The following is a 19,259-nucleotide window of genomic DNA, read 5'->3' as shown; positions in this document are numbered from 1 at the left end:
ATTTTTATTTTTTTGACTACTCTTTTAATTTTATTCAGTATTCATTCTTCATTTATTTTATTTTATTTATTTTTTCTTCTTTTCTTCTTTCGGCATCTGGCCAAATCCTAACTAAATTCTTGTTTTTCTTTTCTTTAGTTAACACTAACCTGATGGGATATATTGATCGTATGGGTATCAAATTCCGAGGGATAGCTCAGAGACAAAAATTTGAAGAACTAGCTGAGAGAGAGATGCACCCAAGCTTTTATGCCGATGATTGGGCAATGACCGTTCTTGGACTAAGAGAGAGTGTCTTTTATTTGCTGAGTCAAATAGGGTGGGAAACCACTCCTATTCGAAGACAATTTGTTACCTACCGGAGGTTAACTCTAGAATTCCTTAGCTCCCTGATTTATTTACCAACCCATGGAAAAGGAATAAACCGAGGGTTCATTCAGTTCAGGATGTTTAATATGGAGTACCAGTATAACATTCAAGAGTTTACTAACCTCTTAGGGTTCCTTACTTCTTTTGACACATTCACCATGAGCCAAGAAGACCTTTTTGAATATAGAGAGCTTGAGCACTTTTGGGGAAGTTTGAGTGGAAATGACGACCCCGAGGAACATGAGTTTCTTTCTGGAAACATACATAACCCAACTTTTCGTTATTTCCACAAGATCCTAGCACACACTCTTTTTGGGAAGAGATCAAACATTACCACTGTATCACGTGATGAACTCTTCATAATATTTTGTGCTTCCCAGAGCCGTCCAATGAATGGTGCCACCTACATGTTGGCGAATTTTGACCTCCTTATCCAAGATGACCGTGCACCATTTCAAATAGGAGGATTGATAACTATGATTGCAAATGTTATCGGATTGCGCCAACCCATGCTTGATTTGAATCCTTTTTGTGGCATTGAGCCTATGAATATACCTTTCCTCTTCAACATTATGTTTATAAGAAACCTTGGACCTGAAGAGTTTGAACTAATAATTAATAACCAAGTTCTTTACCTATTCACCATGCCTAGTCCGATGACTAGTGTCCATAACCGTAATAATTGGCTCTACAACCTGAATGGAATACCTTCTCCTGTTAGATCTGTTGAATCCATCCAAGATTATGAGATTTGTGACGACCAGATTCCTTATGCTGAGTCTGATCCACAGACACCAACTGGTTACCATGATGCTGCCTCTCCACCTCATCTTATCCCGTCTGCACAATCGGCAATACCTGATCTTAGACATCATATGCCCGGAACTGATTATAATACCGCCATTCAAGCCTTGATGTCAGAACAAGATGCCATCAGAGAAGAGTTAACTAATATGGGACATGAATTTATGGAATACATGAGTAGAATGACAAATCAATTTCACGAGTTGCTCCACCGTGTCAATTCCTTCGCTCCTCCGGCCAGAGATCCTACAAGTGGCTAGAAGAATTGTAGTTAATTAGTTTTAGTTTTAGGAATTTTATAGTTTCGTTTAACATTGCTTTTAATCTTAGGATTTATTTTTCGCATGTTTTATTTTCAAATATTACATTATGTTTATTTTTTATGAAGCTATTGGCATTATTGGATAAATTCAATTTTATTTTCATTTATGCTCTATAATTCCCAATGATATATATATATATATATATATATATATATATATATATATATATATATATATATATATATATATATATATATATATATATATATATATATATATATATATATATATATATATATATATATATATATATATATATTGCATACATGGTTTATTAGAGAAAATATATATGCACTATGGTGTAATAGAGCAGCATTAATGGCAATTCAAAAATAAAACAATAGCAAATATAATAAACAAAAACTAATAATATAATAAAATGATAAAAACAATTTATGAAGCACCCACGTAAGCAGTCACGAGCGCCAGTGACCGTTGCAAGCTCACCAGCGTGACGAGCGTCACATAAGTCATCACGGTCGCCACGCAACCCATGACGCCCGTAACACACTTTGTCACGAGCGTGACAGCTTTAGAACAGGTGAACGTTGGTGACCGTTGGGGACATGACCGTTTCTCCCCATCTTTTCATTTTTCCATTCAACTCACCTTTACTCCATTCCACTCACATTCATCCACATTTATTTTTCTCTCACCCACTCCTCTTCCCAACTTCCAAAACTTTTCCTATAAATACCCACAATACCTTTCTTCCTACACCACATCATTCCAACAAACCATTTCTACACAACTATATTTCACTCTCTTTTCCTTCTTTTTACCTACCTATCAATATGGCGGCAAACCAACACCAAGAAGGGCAATTCGGAAATATTATTTTCCGATCTGAAGATGACAACTTTCAACGAGAGCAGTTCGTTCGGTTCCAACAACGCGGTGTCATATCCACCAGGTATCCAAATTTAAATTGCCTATAAGAATTAGGATTACTTCAAGGTCTGCAATGGTTACTTAGGCTTTCTGACTTTACTTTTCTTTGCACACAAAATCACCCTACTTACCCATCACTCACCTTAGAGTTTTTAAGTTCTTATTCCTACACCACTCCACCCGGTGAAAACAAATACTTAACCGGTACCGCAAATTTCCGCATGTTCAACACCGAGTACTCACTATCTCAGGAACAGTTGAGTGCCATGCTACACTTTCCTGTAGGAGACCAAGCCCACCCAAGAATCCCTTCAAACTCAGATTGGAACACAAACGCCTTCGACCTTTTTGGAAAAATATCCGGTGTGGAAACCACCAATTGGGATGCCTTACTCGTTTCGCACATACACAACCCTACTATCCGGTATTTTATCCATATTCTGCAAAACACCATTTTTGGACGACCCAACAACAGCAAAGTCAACGCGAAGGAATTATTCTTCCTACACTGCGTCTTTGAAATGGATACCAAGGTAAACGCCGCCTCTTTCTTACTTCACCATATTCGTACCCTTTGTGCTCGAGGCCGTCAACCTTTTGTGATTGGAGGATTAATTACCACTATCGCACTCGGCTTAAATCTAGGGGATCGACTGCAAAATTTGCAATCTTTGCCACCCCTTTTTATGGATATAAGCTATTGTCGCTCCAGCCGCCTAATCAAAAACAGGGTAGGCGGGAAGTATTATCTGATGGTGAATAACCAGGAGGTCCCAAGCGTTGTTTTGCCCAACATTGCTCTCACAGATGTCACCAACCCCAACCGATTCATCTACGACCTGAATGCTCCCGAAGCTACCGAGCTTACACAAGCAAACCCGCCCCAAGACGAGTTTGATGAAATGGAGCAAGGCGATCAAGGTACTGAGCAACATTCGGCCCCACATAATCCTTCCGATAACGTGGCTGGTCCATCCTCCCGACGTCGTCGACGAAGAAGACCGGCAACAAATGATGACATCATGGATGCTATTGAACATCAAGCCCAACGGCTTGATGCTATGCATGCGTAGAATAACAAAGTAATGCAACTGATGCGCCAGATGCAACAACAACATGCAGAGAGGAATGCAATAACTGACCAGCGGTTCACTGACTTGCTTAACCGGTTTGATGACTTGGAAGTACGTCAACGATCACCGGGTCCGAGAACAAGAGGACGCAGGCAGAATTGAGTTTGGGTTCCTTTTTCTTTTCCTTTTCTTTCATTTTTTTTGAAACATTGGGGACAATGTTTCGTTTAAGTGAAGGGGGAAAACTTTGTTTCAGTTATATTTATTTTCCTTTCACTATTTCCCTTTCAAGTATGTTATTTCCCTTTCATACATTAATATATATATATATATATATATATATATATATATATATATATATATATATATATATATATATATATATATATATATATATATATATATATATATATATATATATATATATATATATATATGATTTATTTTAAGTCAAGTCCCTAGTGTGAAAAGTTTTTATTATCTATTCCCCTCAACTTTCTTGAGCCATAACAAAAATTTAACACACTCGATAAGTATAAAGGTTGCTTATTTTATAAAACTTGAGTGAAATCAAGACAGAAATTATTACCGCCCAAACGCTCTAAAAACCTCAACATGTTAGATCAGGATAAGTACCTATTATACCAATTCCTTGCACTTTTAGTTTTATAGTAACCCCGAGTAGTTTATACGAGAAGTCGACACCATCTTAATAGCAAACTACATGGAGAGCCGATGAATATAAGTGAATGATTCCCAAAATAACATATTAAAAATCAGGAAATGCACTAATAAAGTTAGGTGATCCTTACCCGATCATTTAATCCAAAGGTTGCGGACCCTACGAAAGCATGGTATGAACGATCCATTGTGAGTTGGTTCAGCGGTTTCTGGTGCTGAACTTGGTAGGGCAGACTACGGTCCGATCCCCCGCAATTTGCAATGGACTAAATAACGAAGTTATCCAACTTATGTACCAGAACTTCTAGCTAAAAGGGGATCAGAATCGCTAACCGGTTACTCCACTATGCGCGCGAAAAGATAAAGGGCTTAATGTGATTTCGCTAGAATGAAAATGGGTGAAATAGAGTAAAAGAACTAGGCTAGCTATAATAGCACGACTCGAACTGGTTTGCATAAGGTGGGGTTATCTGATGTTGTAACGGTAGTTGTTGATGTTAAGACTAAACTCAGGTTATTTCTAAACGAGATTTACTTGCAACCTAGTACGAATTGATGTGTGTTTGGAAATTTCATCTGGCTAATATTTTAAATCAATCTCTACATTGTATCTTGCTTGAGGACAAGCAAAAGTCTAAGTATGGGGGAGTTTGATAACATGAAATAATATCACATTTCTGGACTTGATTTAATTAAATTATAGTGTTATTTGATTCGATTTAATTTATATTATTCGATATTACTTGGTATTCTATTATTATTTATTTCAGGTAACATTATTTGAAGCATATGTGAAAAGGAAAGAAAAAGGGTGCAAAAAGAGGATTCTGTAGGAAAGCATCTCACTAAAGCCCAGCCCAAGCAAACTACAAGGAAAATGGCCTGTGACGACCGCCACACTCATGTGACGAGCGTCACGCCCTTCTACTTAGTGTTACGAGCGTAACACATGGTGTGACGGATGTCACACCCCCCACTCCTATTTTTCTGCCTTTGACGCGCGTAACAGAAGCACTTCTCCCCTATTTCTTCGCTTGACTAGTTGACGCGTTAGAAACCATACTGAAGGAATTTTTGGGAAACGGTTACTTTATGGATGAATATAAATAGACCTCAAGGGATCCAATTGAGGGGTCGTCTCCTTTTCGCCGTGCAAACTTTTACAGCAATATATTTTCCAGCATTCAACAGTATATTTTCCAGCATTCCATTTTTTTAGCATTTTTATTTCTTTAGCATTTTATTTCTTTTCTTTGGTAGCTTAATTTTTAAGCATTCAATTAATTTTATCACAATAGTTTCTACACCGGAAACTATTGGGTAACTTTTACTGGATCTAACCTTACGTTAGATCATAGTATTTTATTTCTTTGCTTTTATTTTACTGTCTGATCGAAGATTGTGAAGAACAAATCCAACCGGATTGTGGTGGAGTGTTCAAGCAGCGAAGCTAGGGAATAACCAAGATTTCTATTAATTTTACAGGTTCATTAATTTATTGTTTTAATTTATATATGCTTTGTGCCGCTGTTTATCTATACTGTTTGTCTGATATGGCTGTATTTAAGCATAATTATTGTTTAGGCTTATTTAACATGTCCGGCTAATCAATTTAGATATCGGTATGTAAAGTAAGCGGAATAAAGGAATCAAAACTGAGTTGGTTTAAATTTATTTAAAAATATAGTCACTCTTTTTATGGTCTCAATTTACAGAGTTAATACCAAAGTTTTTGTACGAGAGTAAAAGACATAAAGAAGTTAAAATCAATAGAACGACGGTTTGAGCTTTTAACTGGACAGTGTAAATTGGGCATTAACTTTAAATCAGGGCGAAAGCAATTTTTAGAGTTAATTAAATTCTAATCATTTTCAAAAAGTATTTTTAAAGGTTAAATGTGAGGACGAGAGTTAAGCATTTAAGTTTAATCATATAATCTAAGTCAACGGAGTGAGAGTTTGAGACGAGGGTGTTTAAACGGTTAGTATTTTCTTAAAAAGAGTTTCTAAAGATTCTATTGTTTTCAAAAAGTGATTTTAGATTTAACTAAATAGTGAGAGCGTACGTTAATATAAAGTCATAGTCTTATTCAACAGAGCGAGAGTTTGAGAAAAGACTTTTAATCAATAGTGTCTACTGAAAAGACTTATTTTAAAACTAAGAACCCAACGAAGATTTGATTCCCTAATTACGACGAACTACATACCAATATCCGTGTTATTTGATATTCAATCTAGATCCCATTTTAGTTTTACTTTTCCCCCTAATCATCAAAGAATCTTCCGCCTTAGCTTTACGAAGTAACCTTAGAAAAACGGTATATCGATTCATTAAGTCCCTGTGGGGTTGATATCTTTTAAAACTACGCGATTAGACTGTACACTTGCAGTTAATACCCCAATAGACTCATATAGTCGCGATCACATATCGCCGATTTGGAGATTTCCTCTACATAATTGTGAATAAGAGATTTGTTGGGTTTGGGCTCCCTTCCTATGTAGAGAAAGACCCAAATGTGATTAACCTAATTAACACACTTATTTAAGTGGATATGATCAATTTAGGATTGAGAGAGATAAAGAGTAAATAAGGATTGAAAAGAGAGAAAATAGGAGAGAAACTTATTCCCGTTTTCTGTAACCAATCTCACTACATTGACGATCCTAAATTCGTTAACTGTCGGATCGAGCTCAAATTTGAGGGGCAGGTTTGCAACACATGTATCTAGCTTTTGAATGTTCATAATTTCAAAACAAAGTCTAAGCTGAGAGATATCTTCTACATAATGAAGCGGCAAATTTGAGTAATTTTTCAGCTTTTTGATTCTTATTTGTAAGCTAATTTTCTTTGTGGTTTGCGGATGCTAGCACTAGTTTGTGAATCACTTTAAGACTCTCTTGTAAACTTAATTGGTTATAGTTGATCTATTTCTTTGGTCTGGATGACTCATGGTTTTTTCTCTCATATTGAGGTGTTTTCCATGTTGAAATATCAGTGTTCTTTTGTGCATTTATTTATTCGATTTGTTATCTTATATTTGTTGTTGATCCTCAAAATTTCTACAAATGTGAAGAACTTTATATCCAATGCGTATTGGTATTTTATTCAGTCTTAATTTCTCATCAATTAATTTCTTTTAATATTTTAAACAATATTTTAGACGATTTGTTACTATTTTCTTAGAAAAACAATGACGCAATTAAGTTATACCTCTACTGAGAAACAAATTACAAATGCAATAAAGATGTCATTAGTTTTACTTAAACAATTATCTTTGTTCATAAATACTAAAAATCCAGTTTATAATCAATCAAAAGAATCAGATATACAGTCAAGAGACGTTTTACATACCTCAATGGTCGCATTCTCGCTCATGCACTACAACAAACAAGACCTTAGACAGCGCTTTTTTTAGCCTTAGACAACGCTTTAAAGCGCTGTCTAAACCTCCGCTGCTAAAGGTTTAGACAGCGCTTTTTTAAATCTTAAAAGCGCTGTCTAAGCCCCCCCCCCCCTTAGACAGCGCTTTGGCCAAAAGCGCTTTATAAGACCCTCTTATTTTAAATTTTTTAGGTATACCTTAGACAGCGCTTTTGAAAAGCGCTGTCTAAGCCCCACCTCCTTAGACAGCGCTTTGGCCAAAAGCGCTTTCTAAGACCCTCCTATTTTAATTTTTTTAGGTATACCTTAGACAGCGCTTTTCAAAAAGCGCTGTCTAAGCCCCCCCCCCCCCTTAGACAGCGCTTTTGCCTAAAGCGCTTTCTAATCCCCCCCTTAGACAGCGCTTTTTACAAAAGCGCTGTCTAAGGTATACGAAAATTTTTGAAGCTTTTGTTTTAAACCACATTTTTTCCAGGTTTATAAACCAGAATTTCTACCTGTTTTCAACCAGATTTTGACAGACAATTATCACATTTTATATATGCCATTTTGGCCTTTTTTCTACCAATTTTTGGCTAACAAATATATATATATACCAATTCAAACCAATTTTGCCTTAAATGTATCAAAATATATACAAATTTATGTACACATTTACAAGCCATAACATATACTACAAATGTACACATTAATTACACAAATTTATGAACAAACATTGAGCTTTATCATGAATTGACACCACTCCTCTTTGATTTCGTCCACTTGATCCTTTGTATAAAATGCACACTTGAATTCATCAAAGTACTACATAATAATATAACATATTTTGAATTAATTCCAACTATTTAATTATATGAGATATGTGTAAATATAAAAATAACTCATAAGTTAGAAATACATACATCGGTGGGAATCTTTAATCGGCCCAAAGCAAGAGTATCTCGCATAAACCTCAACATGAAATACCCGCAATCTATTTGATTACGTTGTTGAGGACACTACATATGAAAAAAAAATATGGATTATAAATCCTAAGTTTTATCAAGTGTCATCACTAATATAATAAAAAATGTGGTAATTAAAAATATACCGCCACTTTAATCCATGTAATGGAGTTGGCGCCCCTCCTTGAGGTTTGGATATCTCGTTGGGCCCGAAAAGCTTGTAGGACGCTAATAAAATAAAAATGAAGCAATTAGAACAATTCACATAAACTAAGAAAATTTTGAACATTCTCACTTACGTGTCAATTAGGACCTTCATATCCGGGTATGTTGTCCAATCATTTCCTAACGAGTCAAGATAATACACAATTTCTCGGATAGGATTGATTGCGAGCAACAACCAATGTCCACTGTAATGATTAGGCAAATGTTAGATGGTAACTTGGAAAATAATTATAATAGATGAATTTAGAATGAAATGCTAACCCGGTATTAAACGGTATAAAAAACAACTTCTCCGCATCTTTATTGTCCATGAGGATCCGTATATAAAACCAATAATAACAAGAAATCGTTAATGTGTATATATGTCAAATACATAATTTAAGCAAATAGTTCAATTTAAGACAATTATATGTAATTACCTCTGGAATGTTCGGCTGAAAGGTACAGTTGATACTGTCTTTGTCCGAAGCATCTCTGTATACTGTTGAGGCGCTAGCCTCTCTTTCTCTCCTCAATGCATCAAGCTCAGCTTGCATGGCTTCCAATCTTGCATGAAGCTCCCGATTACTAGGAGCCCATTAGGTTCTATAAGCTGTCCCTGGTTGCTCCAATAGACATCTAGTATGATGCCTCGAGATCTTCCTTGGACCACCCTTCTCATTATTGTGATGCCTCTTCGAATTTCTTCTTCCGCGGATACTTTTTTACTAACTTCCTCATGTTGGTCATCAGCCATGTCTAACCTGTAATAAACCAAGGAAACCATCAAATATCAAATATAACTTATAATCAAAGCAATTGAAAACAAAAAATAAAGAAATCATGCATTATCAGATATAACTTATAATCAAAGCAATTGAAAACAAAAATATAACGAAATCATGCATTATCAGATATAACTTATAATCAAAGCAATTGAAAACAAAAAAATAAAGAAATCATGCATTATCAGATATAACTTATAATCAAAGCAACCATGTGCGTCTACAATCTCTTCAACTCGATCACAATCGTATGTTTCCGTGTACTTCTTACTGAGTAACATCCTCCATTGTAGACACTTGATTCTCTGTAAGATTCTCAACATACACACCTGATTTGACACCTAATATTATTTTAACACATTTCTTTTCTAATTTTTAATTTTTAAAATTCAATTTAAGTCAAACCTAAAAATATTCCTAGCAACTTTATTCATTAGTCAAACACATTGAGAGGAATAAAGTTCCTGGAAATAACATTCCTAGAAATCATATTCCCAGGATTATAATTTTATTCCATTAAACAAACACACCCTTAATCACAGCGACCAAGTTCTCATTATTTTCATTTTGCTTCATCTGCATCTCTCTCTAAGCTATTCTGATGCCAATCATTTGCTTTTCTAGAGCATCTAATACTGCTTCCACTTTGGTGTTAGTATTTGATCCTGTAAAGTGATGATCCCCTCAAGAATCCGGCAGGTCATACCAGTTTGATGTGAACCCGGATTACAGAAACAGTAAATGGAAGAAAATATAGTAGTAATGGAAAACAAGTGTGTATCATTTCTATAAATCAGAGGAAAATCAATAGAATGATCCTATTGTCCACAGAGCTATGCTCCTTCAGAAAACCAATGCTCTCTTGCCTTAACAGCTGAGTAATTTTCTTCATGCCTCTCTCTCTCTACTCAGCACACCTATAACAGAATTCCACTACATCATTAGCCTCTCTCTTTCTCTCTCTGCCACCAGTGTTATCAAATTTCCCCACCATGGCCGCTATGGCGGATTTACGTGGCGGTTTTTGGGCTCGCCAAAATGGTAAATATCGGCTGCTATTGCAGGTTTTTCCGCAATAACGGCACCGCAAAGTGACCGGTATGGCAGGATTTTGCCTCTCCGTCATGGACCGCCATCAACAACACTGTCTGCCACACGGACAATCCCACTCTCCCCTTTCCTATTCTTCAAGCTTCAACCCACTGCATATTAGGTTTAGGGTTGTTGTGTAACGGTCCATTTGGCCCAGAATTCTCATTTGGGGTTCTAACATATGCACCTTACAAAATTTAGTTACTATTTACACGTGCAAAAATAGATAATAAACTAGACATCACATAATCTAGCTCAAAAGGATGAAAAAGAAGCTGGTCAAATACTACTAAACATTTTGAACTTTTGTATTTACTTTAAAAAGGCAATTCTGAAATGCCTCTTTACAGTAGGTAAACTGTTATAGCTAGCCAGATAAATCTTTGCAAGTAAACAAACCTTTAAAGTATAGTACAGGAGGTCAGACATCCTAAATCCCTCATAAGCCATAAAATCGTCAGAATTCAGGCCATGGAAAAACTTTAGACTGGTATAACATTGGCGATTCATATGCATATATTCCTCAAACAAACAAGAATATTCCGTAATTCAACACAAATAAAAAGTTGAGGTACCTTCTCAGCTTGAACCACAACCATGAGACGACCAAGTATCTCTTGATCAGATAGTCGCGAAAATCTCACAATTGCACACCTACTCTGAATCGGCTCAATAATCTTAGACGATGTATTGCAAGCAAGCGCGAAACGAGTAGAATTAGAATATATCTCCATCGTCCTTCTTAAAGCTTGTTGTGCTCCAGATGTCATACTGATTCGAGTCCAAAAAAAAATGTTACAACAAAACTAAAATCCAATGAAAACAATAATGAATAAAGTAAGAACATTAATTGAATTAAATCACCGCCAAAATATAAAATAGACCTGTCAGCTTCATCGAGTATAACAACTTTGTGTCGGCCTGGAGGAAGTGTTACTTTCTTTTGAGCAAACATCTTGATCTTGTTCCTCACAACATCTATTCCTCTACAGCAGCAAAAAAAATGTGAATAGCTTGGTTAAACACTGTAACATCATTATTTCATGTGCAATAAGGGGAAAATTCGATACCTATCATCTGAAGCATTTAGTTCAAGAACAGCTTCTCTGTAATTGGGACCGAGAAGCTCGTGCGCAAGTGCGAGGATGCTAGTGGTTTTTCCAGTTCCAGGAGGACCCTAAAAAATGACAATAACAAAATTGGGAATTAGGGCACAGTGAAAAACTAAAGAGTGAGAGAAAACGAATGAGTGAGTGTGATGAATTGAAGAGTGGGGATGAGTGGTTTACTGATAAAATGAGGTTGGGCATGTTGCCGTCACGAGCGATGACTTGGAGCCGGGAGACGGCGTCTTCATTGCCGACGATGTCGACGACCTTGCTGGGTCGGTACTTCTCAACCCACGGTACGTCGTAGTTTGCGCTGTTGCTTGAGGATGACGATGCCATGCTGTGATGCTGAATGCGAATAGCAAAACCCCGGACAAACCCTATATGACAAACTTGGAGGGAATTTCTAATTTCTAAGGTGGGAAAGTTTTTAGGGATACTCTTCCTAATTTATTTTATTTTTTAATTGAAAGACTTTAAACAACGCTTTCTCAAAAGCGCTGACTAAGGTCTATATTTAAAAGCGCTTTCTAAAAGCGCTGTCTAAGGGGGGGTCTTAGACAGCGCTTTCTAAAAGCGCTGTCTAAGACCCCCCCTTAGACAGCGCTTTCATTATTTTTTTAGAACATTTTCCGTGTTTTATTTTTATTTAACCTTAGACAGCGCTTTCTTTTAAAAGCGCTGTCTAAGATGCGCTGTTAAAAAACCTTTTTGGCGTAGTGATGCTAGATATACACCAAGAATGAACACCAATACTTCTTGCTTCAATGATAAACACCAATAGTTAGACAAATTAAATTAGAGAGAATATTGATAAACACTAATATTTCTTGCTTCAATGATTAATACCAATTATTTAACAAATCAAAGTAGAGAAAATCTTGATGAACACCAATATTCTATGGCTAGAAAAATAAAGTGTTACTCACAATTTACAAGTGTTGCTCTATGTAGACTAAAATATTTTAAATAACAATCTCGGTTGTGTTACAGTTATTAAACACTTTCGTGATTTCTATCAATATATGTATTGTGACATTCATTGGGGTTGTCGTAGTGTATATAAATCCAAATTTATTATTTATCATAAAAACAATAAATAATAGTATTCATATTGGTATCTTGTGATACCATTTTATTGCAGATGTTTTCATGATAAAGAACCTTTTTTTAAAAACCTTTAACGAAATTAGAAAGATGATAACCATTTTTAGAAAGATGATCATCAAAATGGCTTATCCACCTGACAACAATGTTGAAGTGTAATACAAATTGACATTTAAGTTGCATTTAGATTTTAATGAGTTTCTTTTAGTTGTTTTGATGATATAAATACTGAACTCAAGTTTTAGTTCGTAACCAATTCATTTTGTAACCGTTTTCAATTGAGAAAGAAAGCTAGTTAGGGTTTCTCTCTCTCTCTCTCTCTCTCTCTCTCTCTCTCTCTCTCTCTCTCTCTCTTTCTCTCTCTCTCTCCCTTCCACCACCACCACCATCATCTTCTTCATTCTTGTGCACCAACAATTGGTATCTAGATCTGAAGTTCTAATTCAAGAACGGAAAACACGAGTGTACGTGAGGCATGCGTGATTGATTTTTTGTCATTCAATTCATAGTGAATTGAAGATCTAAATCTAAATAGAATCACATTTCTTTATTCTGAGGGATTGGGAAACACAAGCGTTGGTGAGATCTGCGTGAATTTGCATAAGAACTAAGATGAACGGCGGAAACGGTAGCTTGAACACAAAGGTTCAAGTATTTGATGGAAATAATTATAATCGGTGGATGATTTAGATGCGTGTGTTGTTTGGCGCTCAAGATGTTTTTGATTCCGTAAATGATGGTGACACAATGGTTGTAGTAGATGCAACTAAAATGCATAGAAACGTTCAAAGAGAAATGAGGAAGAATGATCAGAATGCGTTATTCTATATCCATCAATGTGTGGATACGAATGTGTTTGAGAAAATCGTTGATTCAACAATGATGAAGGCTGCGTGGGACACACTGGTATAATGCTATGATGGTGATGCATCAGTGAAGAAGGTGAAGCTTCAGTCTCTATGTAAGTAGTATAAGAATCTCAACATGATGAACAATGAAAAGGTACTTGATTACATCTCCAGAGTGATTTTGATCACAAATGAGATGAAATCTTGTGGAGAAACTGAGATCACTTACTTCTCAGTTTGAATACATTGTTGTAGCAATTGAACACTCTAAGGACCTCAACATCATGAGAATTGAAGAGTTGCAAAGTAGTCTATAGGCACAAGAGTTGCGTCTGACTGAGAGAAACTTTGAAAGAGAGGTAGAGCAGGTTCTGAAAGCGTCTTATGGTAAGAAGAATCATAAGCAGTCTTAGTCAGAGGCCAAGAAGAGACATGGTGATGGTTATCAGAAGTCAAAAGCCTTTAATTCCGATGAGAAGAAATATCATAAGGGAAAGGAGAAGTTTGAAAAGAAGAAGGTTCAATGCTACTATTGTAAGAAATTTGGTCACAAGGAGTCAAAGATCCAACATATGATCTTCAGGTATAAATTAATTTTTATTTTAATATTTTGTGTAAATAATATAATATCATGGGTAAACCTTATAGTTTGTAAAAAATTATTTTTATTATTTTTTGTGCAAACAATGTAACGAATTTCAATAAGATACAATTTATCTTACCCCTCGGTTTTATTGTAAACTAAAATGTATGAGGTGTTAGTTTAGTAAATAATAAAAATGAAGATATTGTGGTTCGAACCCATGTGCAAATTAATTTATCCCTCGGTATTTAAAAAACTGAGGTGATAAGCCGTTACTTTTCACGATGACCTTCGTTACCTTGGTACTGCAGCCGAGATAAAATACATTTTGCATCCAACGTTAAAAGCACTTTCGTAGTAATGTATCAAACAAGGTAGATAGGGTGTGGATCAATTTCTTATTAAGTGGCAAGGTAGTGATATAGAAGAAGTGACTTAGGAGGACACAGTGAACATGAAAAGTCAATTTCCTTATGTCAACCTTAGGGACAAGTTTGAAAGTCAATGATGGGGCACTGTTAGGCCTTTGGCTAATACTAGTGGGCCTGTTGTTCAACCCACTACTTGGAAGGTGTATATACGTAGGGGAAATGGTGTTGTTCAACCCACTACTTGGAAGGTGTATATACTTAGGGAAAATGGTAGGTGCAAAGTAATAAAGGTATAATTATTTATTGATTTGTCTTTTAGTATGGTAGGAGTTACTTGTTGAGTTGTCTTTTTGTCGGGTGAATTGCCAATAATTAATTATTGTTAGAATGGTGCCTTAAGAAGTGGAATGTTAGTTTCGTTTTATTATCTTTGAGTATATTCACATTGTATGAAAAATGGAGACCTATTACTCTATACAGGGGTTTGGCCTTGTGGCAGTTAGATTAAATCTTGTTGCAAACATTTCCTTTCAATCAATTAATACAAATCTTGTTTTCAACTATTTTATGGTTTTATTTCTTACATTCCCATTTCCTATCAACGGGTCACCATATCCTTGAAGTATTGTACATATTTACCCACATATAGCACTATAATTTCTTATCACAACCCCAATTTGGAGAACATTTATGTGGTAATCATGTTACGTAATGTTTCAATATGAAATTGTGTGATTGGATGCTATTAGAATATTTGAGATGATGGTGTTCATATGTTGATGTTATGGATTGATGGAAAGCATAATAAATTGTTGAGATGATGTTGATTTTGATGTTGTAGGTTGGAAAACAAGAGAAATTGCACAAAATTGCAAACAAAATTTTGGGGCATGGAAAACTGCTACGAGTCATAGCAGCTGCTACATACGATCATAGCAGTGCCATACCTAAATTTTACCCTGAGTTTTTCACCTGCATCAGTTAAAAGCATTCATCAAGGTTTATATGAAAAGTCAGGAGTTTTGGCATTTTATCTGAGCTTGATGATATTCCTTCAGTCATCTTTGATTAAGAAGTCAAAAAGCTTGATTTCTCAATCTCAGCATTGTTCATTTAAATTGCATCATGTTTTAAAGGTTCAGAGGGTGACAATCAAGAATATTATCGTCATCTGAATCTTTGTAGAGTTTTAATTGTAATTGAGAATCATAAGCAAATGGTCCAAGAGTGATTCATTCGCATCTGATTGTCTATTCATGATTATTCAATCAGTAAATCAATACATTCACAAGACATCTTCATTTTCTACTTATCATAGCATCCACTTCATTCCGCATGACACTTAAAATGTCACTCGGAATAATTTTTCGAATCTACACACATACAAGTCAAATCGTTTCTCAACTGTACGTCAAATTAGTGTGCGAAAAATTTCAAATCAAGCTCAGTTTTATTAATCTACGCTTCGCGTAGTTTAACCTGACATGCTCGCTTTAATTTTTCAACTTCTTCTTATGTCGCATTTTTTAGCAGCCTAAGCCTTTTAACCGATCATTTTTATTTCAAAATTGGATCAAAACTTGTATAACTTTTCGAGAAGTTTATTTTATGCTCATCATTTTAATGCATTCAGTTTAATTTCGTTTAGGGGGGGGGGCATTTTTTACGCTCCCGATTTTCTTTCTTTTTTTAATCCGATTCTTTCTTTTTATTTTTATTTTTTTTCCAAAATAGCCGGTAGAATAATTTAGAATTATCTATGTTTTTGTTTCGACTTTGTGAAGACTATTTGAGATTGTTTGAATACTTTTGTTTTATTTGTTTTTATTCATTTTATTCTAAAAGTATCTACAAAATTTCTTTTTATCATTTTTTGAAAGGATCCTAATCATACTATTACTTATATTATTGTTAAAAGAGAGTAACCATAACATGACCAACACGTGGTGTGTTATTGTGGTTGATTTTCTCTTATGCGCCATATTACACATTAATAATAGAATCATAGCATGAAGGTGAGATTTTTTCATAAAAAATTCAGGGGTTTGTTTCTTCAAATTATTTTTTTCCTTCCTCTTCTTCTTCCACACAGGCACATCAACCAACAACAAATAACACCACTCTTTTCTCCTCATCACTTCCAACTCTATCTTATTTTTCAAACACAAATAAACTCATTCTCCATCACTTTTCACATTTCTTTTTTTCTACAAGACTACAACAAATCATTCAGCCATAATTCTCTCCTCACATCTTACCAATCTCCCACTTCTTACCTTTGCGTTATGTCGTAAAATCCATGCTTTACCAACCGCGTCGGCCTCCGCCTGTGTCCCTCTAAGCCATCGAAAATGAAACAAACTCATCATAGACCACACCTAAAAACCAAACACGAACTCTCACATCAAACATCTCCATCATAGCAACAACAACAAGTCCAGTTCACAGCTGAAGAAACCAACAAGTATTTTTCCCTCTGTCAAAACTTCTCTTCTGTTTTCCATAGAGAAATTGTCGTAAAAACTACAGAGAATGAGACACCGAAATAAAATCGGCCAAACATCGTGAAAATGATCATCCATCCTCCTTACATTATATCACTAATCAATAACCAAACTCTACCATGGAAACACACCATGAAAAATCTGGTCACGAACCTCTCATATCACCGACAACCACCGTAAACCACCCTCAAACTGCCTCTGTTTTCCGGCCAACACCGCAAACGAACCTCACCCTTTCCATTCACCTCCAAACTATCATGACTCCATGGAAAAATGCATACCAACACCGCAACTGAACCTCCCTTCCTCCACTGCGGTAAAACACCTTTAAACTCCTTCCACCACTATTATAATATTTAACCCGCAATTGAACAACCATCATCCATCACCATTGAGCAACAACACCAACCATTTATTTGAAAAGTGAGTTAGAAAGAGTTTGAGAAACACTCTTTTTATTTCATTTGTTGTATTGTTGCCATTTTTTTAAACTTGAGAGAGAAAATGAGAGATGAGGATAGTTGTAAGCATTTGAAATATTTCTTAACTTTGTTTTTTTTGGAAGCAGCCAACAAATGAGGTAGAAGAAGAGGAACTTTTTCTTTTGTTTATTTCCCCTCCCTTTGTGCCACATGTCACATGATAAGAGGATTTTTTTTTTGAAAAAAAAACTTGTGAGACTCTTTCCGGCATGCAAAATCGCCCCCAATTTTTTTTGGTTAAGTTTTGTTTTGTTTTAGTTATTATTATTATTATTATTATTATTATTATTATATTATTATTATTATTATTATTATTATTATTATTATTATTATTATTATTATTATTATTATTATTATTATTATTATTATTATTATTATTCTTATTATATTATTATTATTATTATATTATTATTATTATTATTAAATTATTATCTTATTATTATTTTTTATTTTATTATTATTATTATTATTATTATTATTATTATTATTATTATTATTATTTTATCATTATTATTATTATTATTAATATTATTATTATTATTATTATTATTATTATTATTAGTAATTATTATTATTATTATTATATTATTATTATCATTATTATATCATCATTATTATAGTATTATAACTATTATTATTATTTGATATCACTAATTATTCTTAATTATTGTTGTTAGTATTGTTAACTATTATTATTTATTATTTTATTTTATATTATTATTATTATTATTTTATTAATTTTTTTATCATTAGTTATTATCATTATTTTTATTATTATATTATATTATATTATTTATATTCATTTTTGTTAATTATTCTATTATTTTATAATATATGATAATAATAATAATAATTTATTATTATTGTTATTATTGTTATGTTAATTATTATTATTATTATTTTTATTTTTTTTATTTCTAATTAGTGTATTTATTAATATTTTTTGATTATTATTATTTATGTCATTATCATTTATATTGTTTCTATTTTACTATTAATTATTATTATTGTTGGTTATTATTATTAATTATCATTATTTGTTTATTATTATTGTTAATTTACTATTTGATTATTATTTTATTTAATTGTTGTTGTCATTATAATAATTATTGTTATTATTGATTATTGCTAAAATTATTATTATTACTATTATATATTTTTAATTATTTATTGTTATGATTACTATTATTGGTTTATTTTCATTGTTAATTCATATTATTAGTATTTTTTTTATTATTATTATTTCTTATTATTATTATTATTTATTGATTAATTTATTTTAATTATTAAAGAAAAAAATCGATTTATTTGCCATGTCGATTTTTCACAGATGCGATGCAATTTGGAGTTAGAATTCAATTTAACTTCAGAAATTGTTCAAATGCATAAAGTTTTGTTGACCGGCCTCAGATAGGGTGACTCCTACATGAATCATCTTACAATTGCTTACATAAACGCTAAATTATGAAGTTCAAATCTTTGATTTAATTTCGAGTTCATTGGCTTTCTCTTGGGTCTTCTTACAACGAGATTTTTTATACAATTCTCTTTCGAGTTTGTTTTTGATTAAGTATTATGTTATATTCCCATTTAACAAATTGTACTCTCATTCTCGTAATATGTAAATAAGTTTACCGCTTTTATTTATTTTTGTTATGACATTTGATTGTTAATTCAATATTAAAATCAACTACTTTCAGAAAAAAAA

At 33.8% G+C, this 19,259-nt stretch overlaps 1 protein-coding gene across 1 annotated transcript; it reads right to left on the bottom strand.

Moving 5' to 3' along the window:
• Window positions 1-10,347: 10,347 nt before the first annotated feature.
• LOC127112062 (replication factor C subunit 2) lies at window positions 10,348-12,071 on the bottom strand. Its single transcript, XM_051046251.1, has 5 exons — window positions 11,837-12,071; window positions 11,618-11,724; window positions 11,432-11,533; window positions 11,123-11,318; window positions 10,348-10,372 (listed from the first exon to the last, which is right to left on the bottom strand). The coding sequence occupies exons 1-5, from the start codon at window positions 11,993-11,995 to the stop codon at window positions 10,364-10,366; spliced, it is 573 nt and encodes a 190-aa protein (XP_050902208.1). The 5' UTR covers window positions 11,996-12,071; the 3' UTR covers window positions 10,348-10,363.
• Between the last annotated feature and the right edge of the window lie 7,188 nt (window positions 12,072-19,259).

This window comes from Lathyrus oleraceus, unplaced genomic scaffold (genome assembly GCF_024323335.1).
Source record: "Lathyrus oleraceus cultivar Zhongwan6 unplaced genomic scaffold, CAAS_Psat_ZW6_1.0 chrUn0030, whole genome shotgun sequence".
Taxonomy (NCBI): domain Eukaryota; kingdom Viridiplantae; phylum Streptophyta; class Magnoliopsida; order Fabales; family Fabaceae; genus Lathyrus; species Lathyrus oleraceus.
Note: the sequence above shows the minus strand (reverse complement) of the source record. Positions and strands in the feature narration are given on the sequence as shown.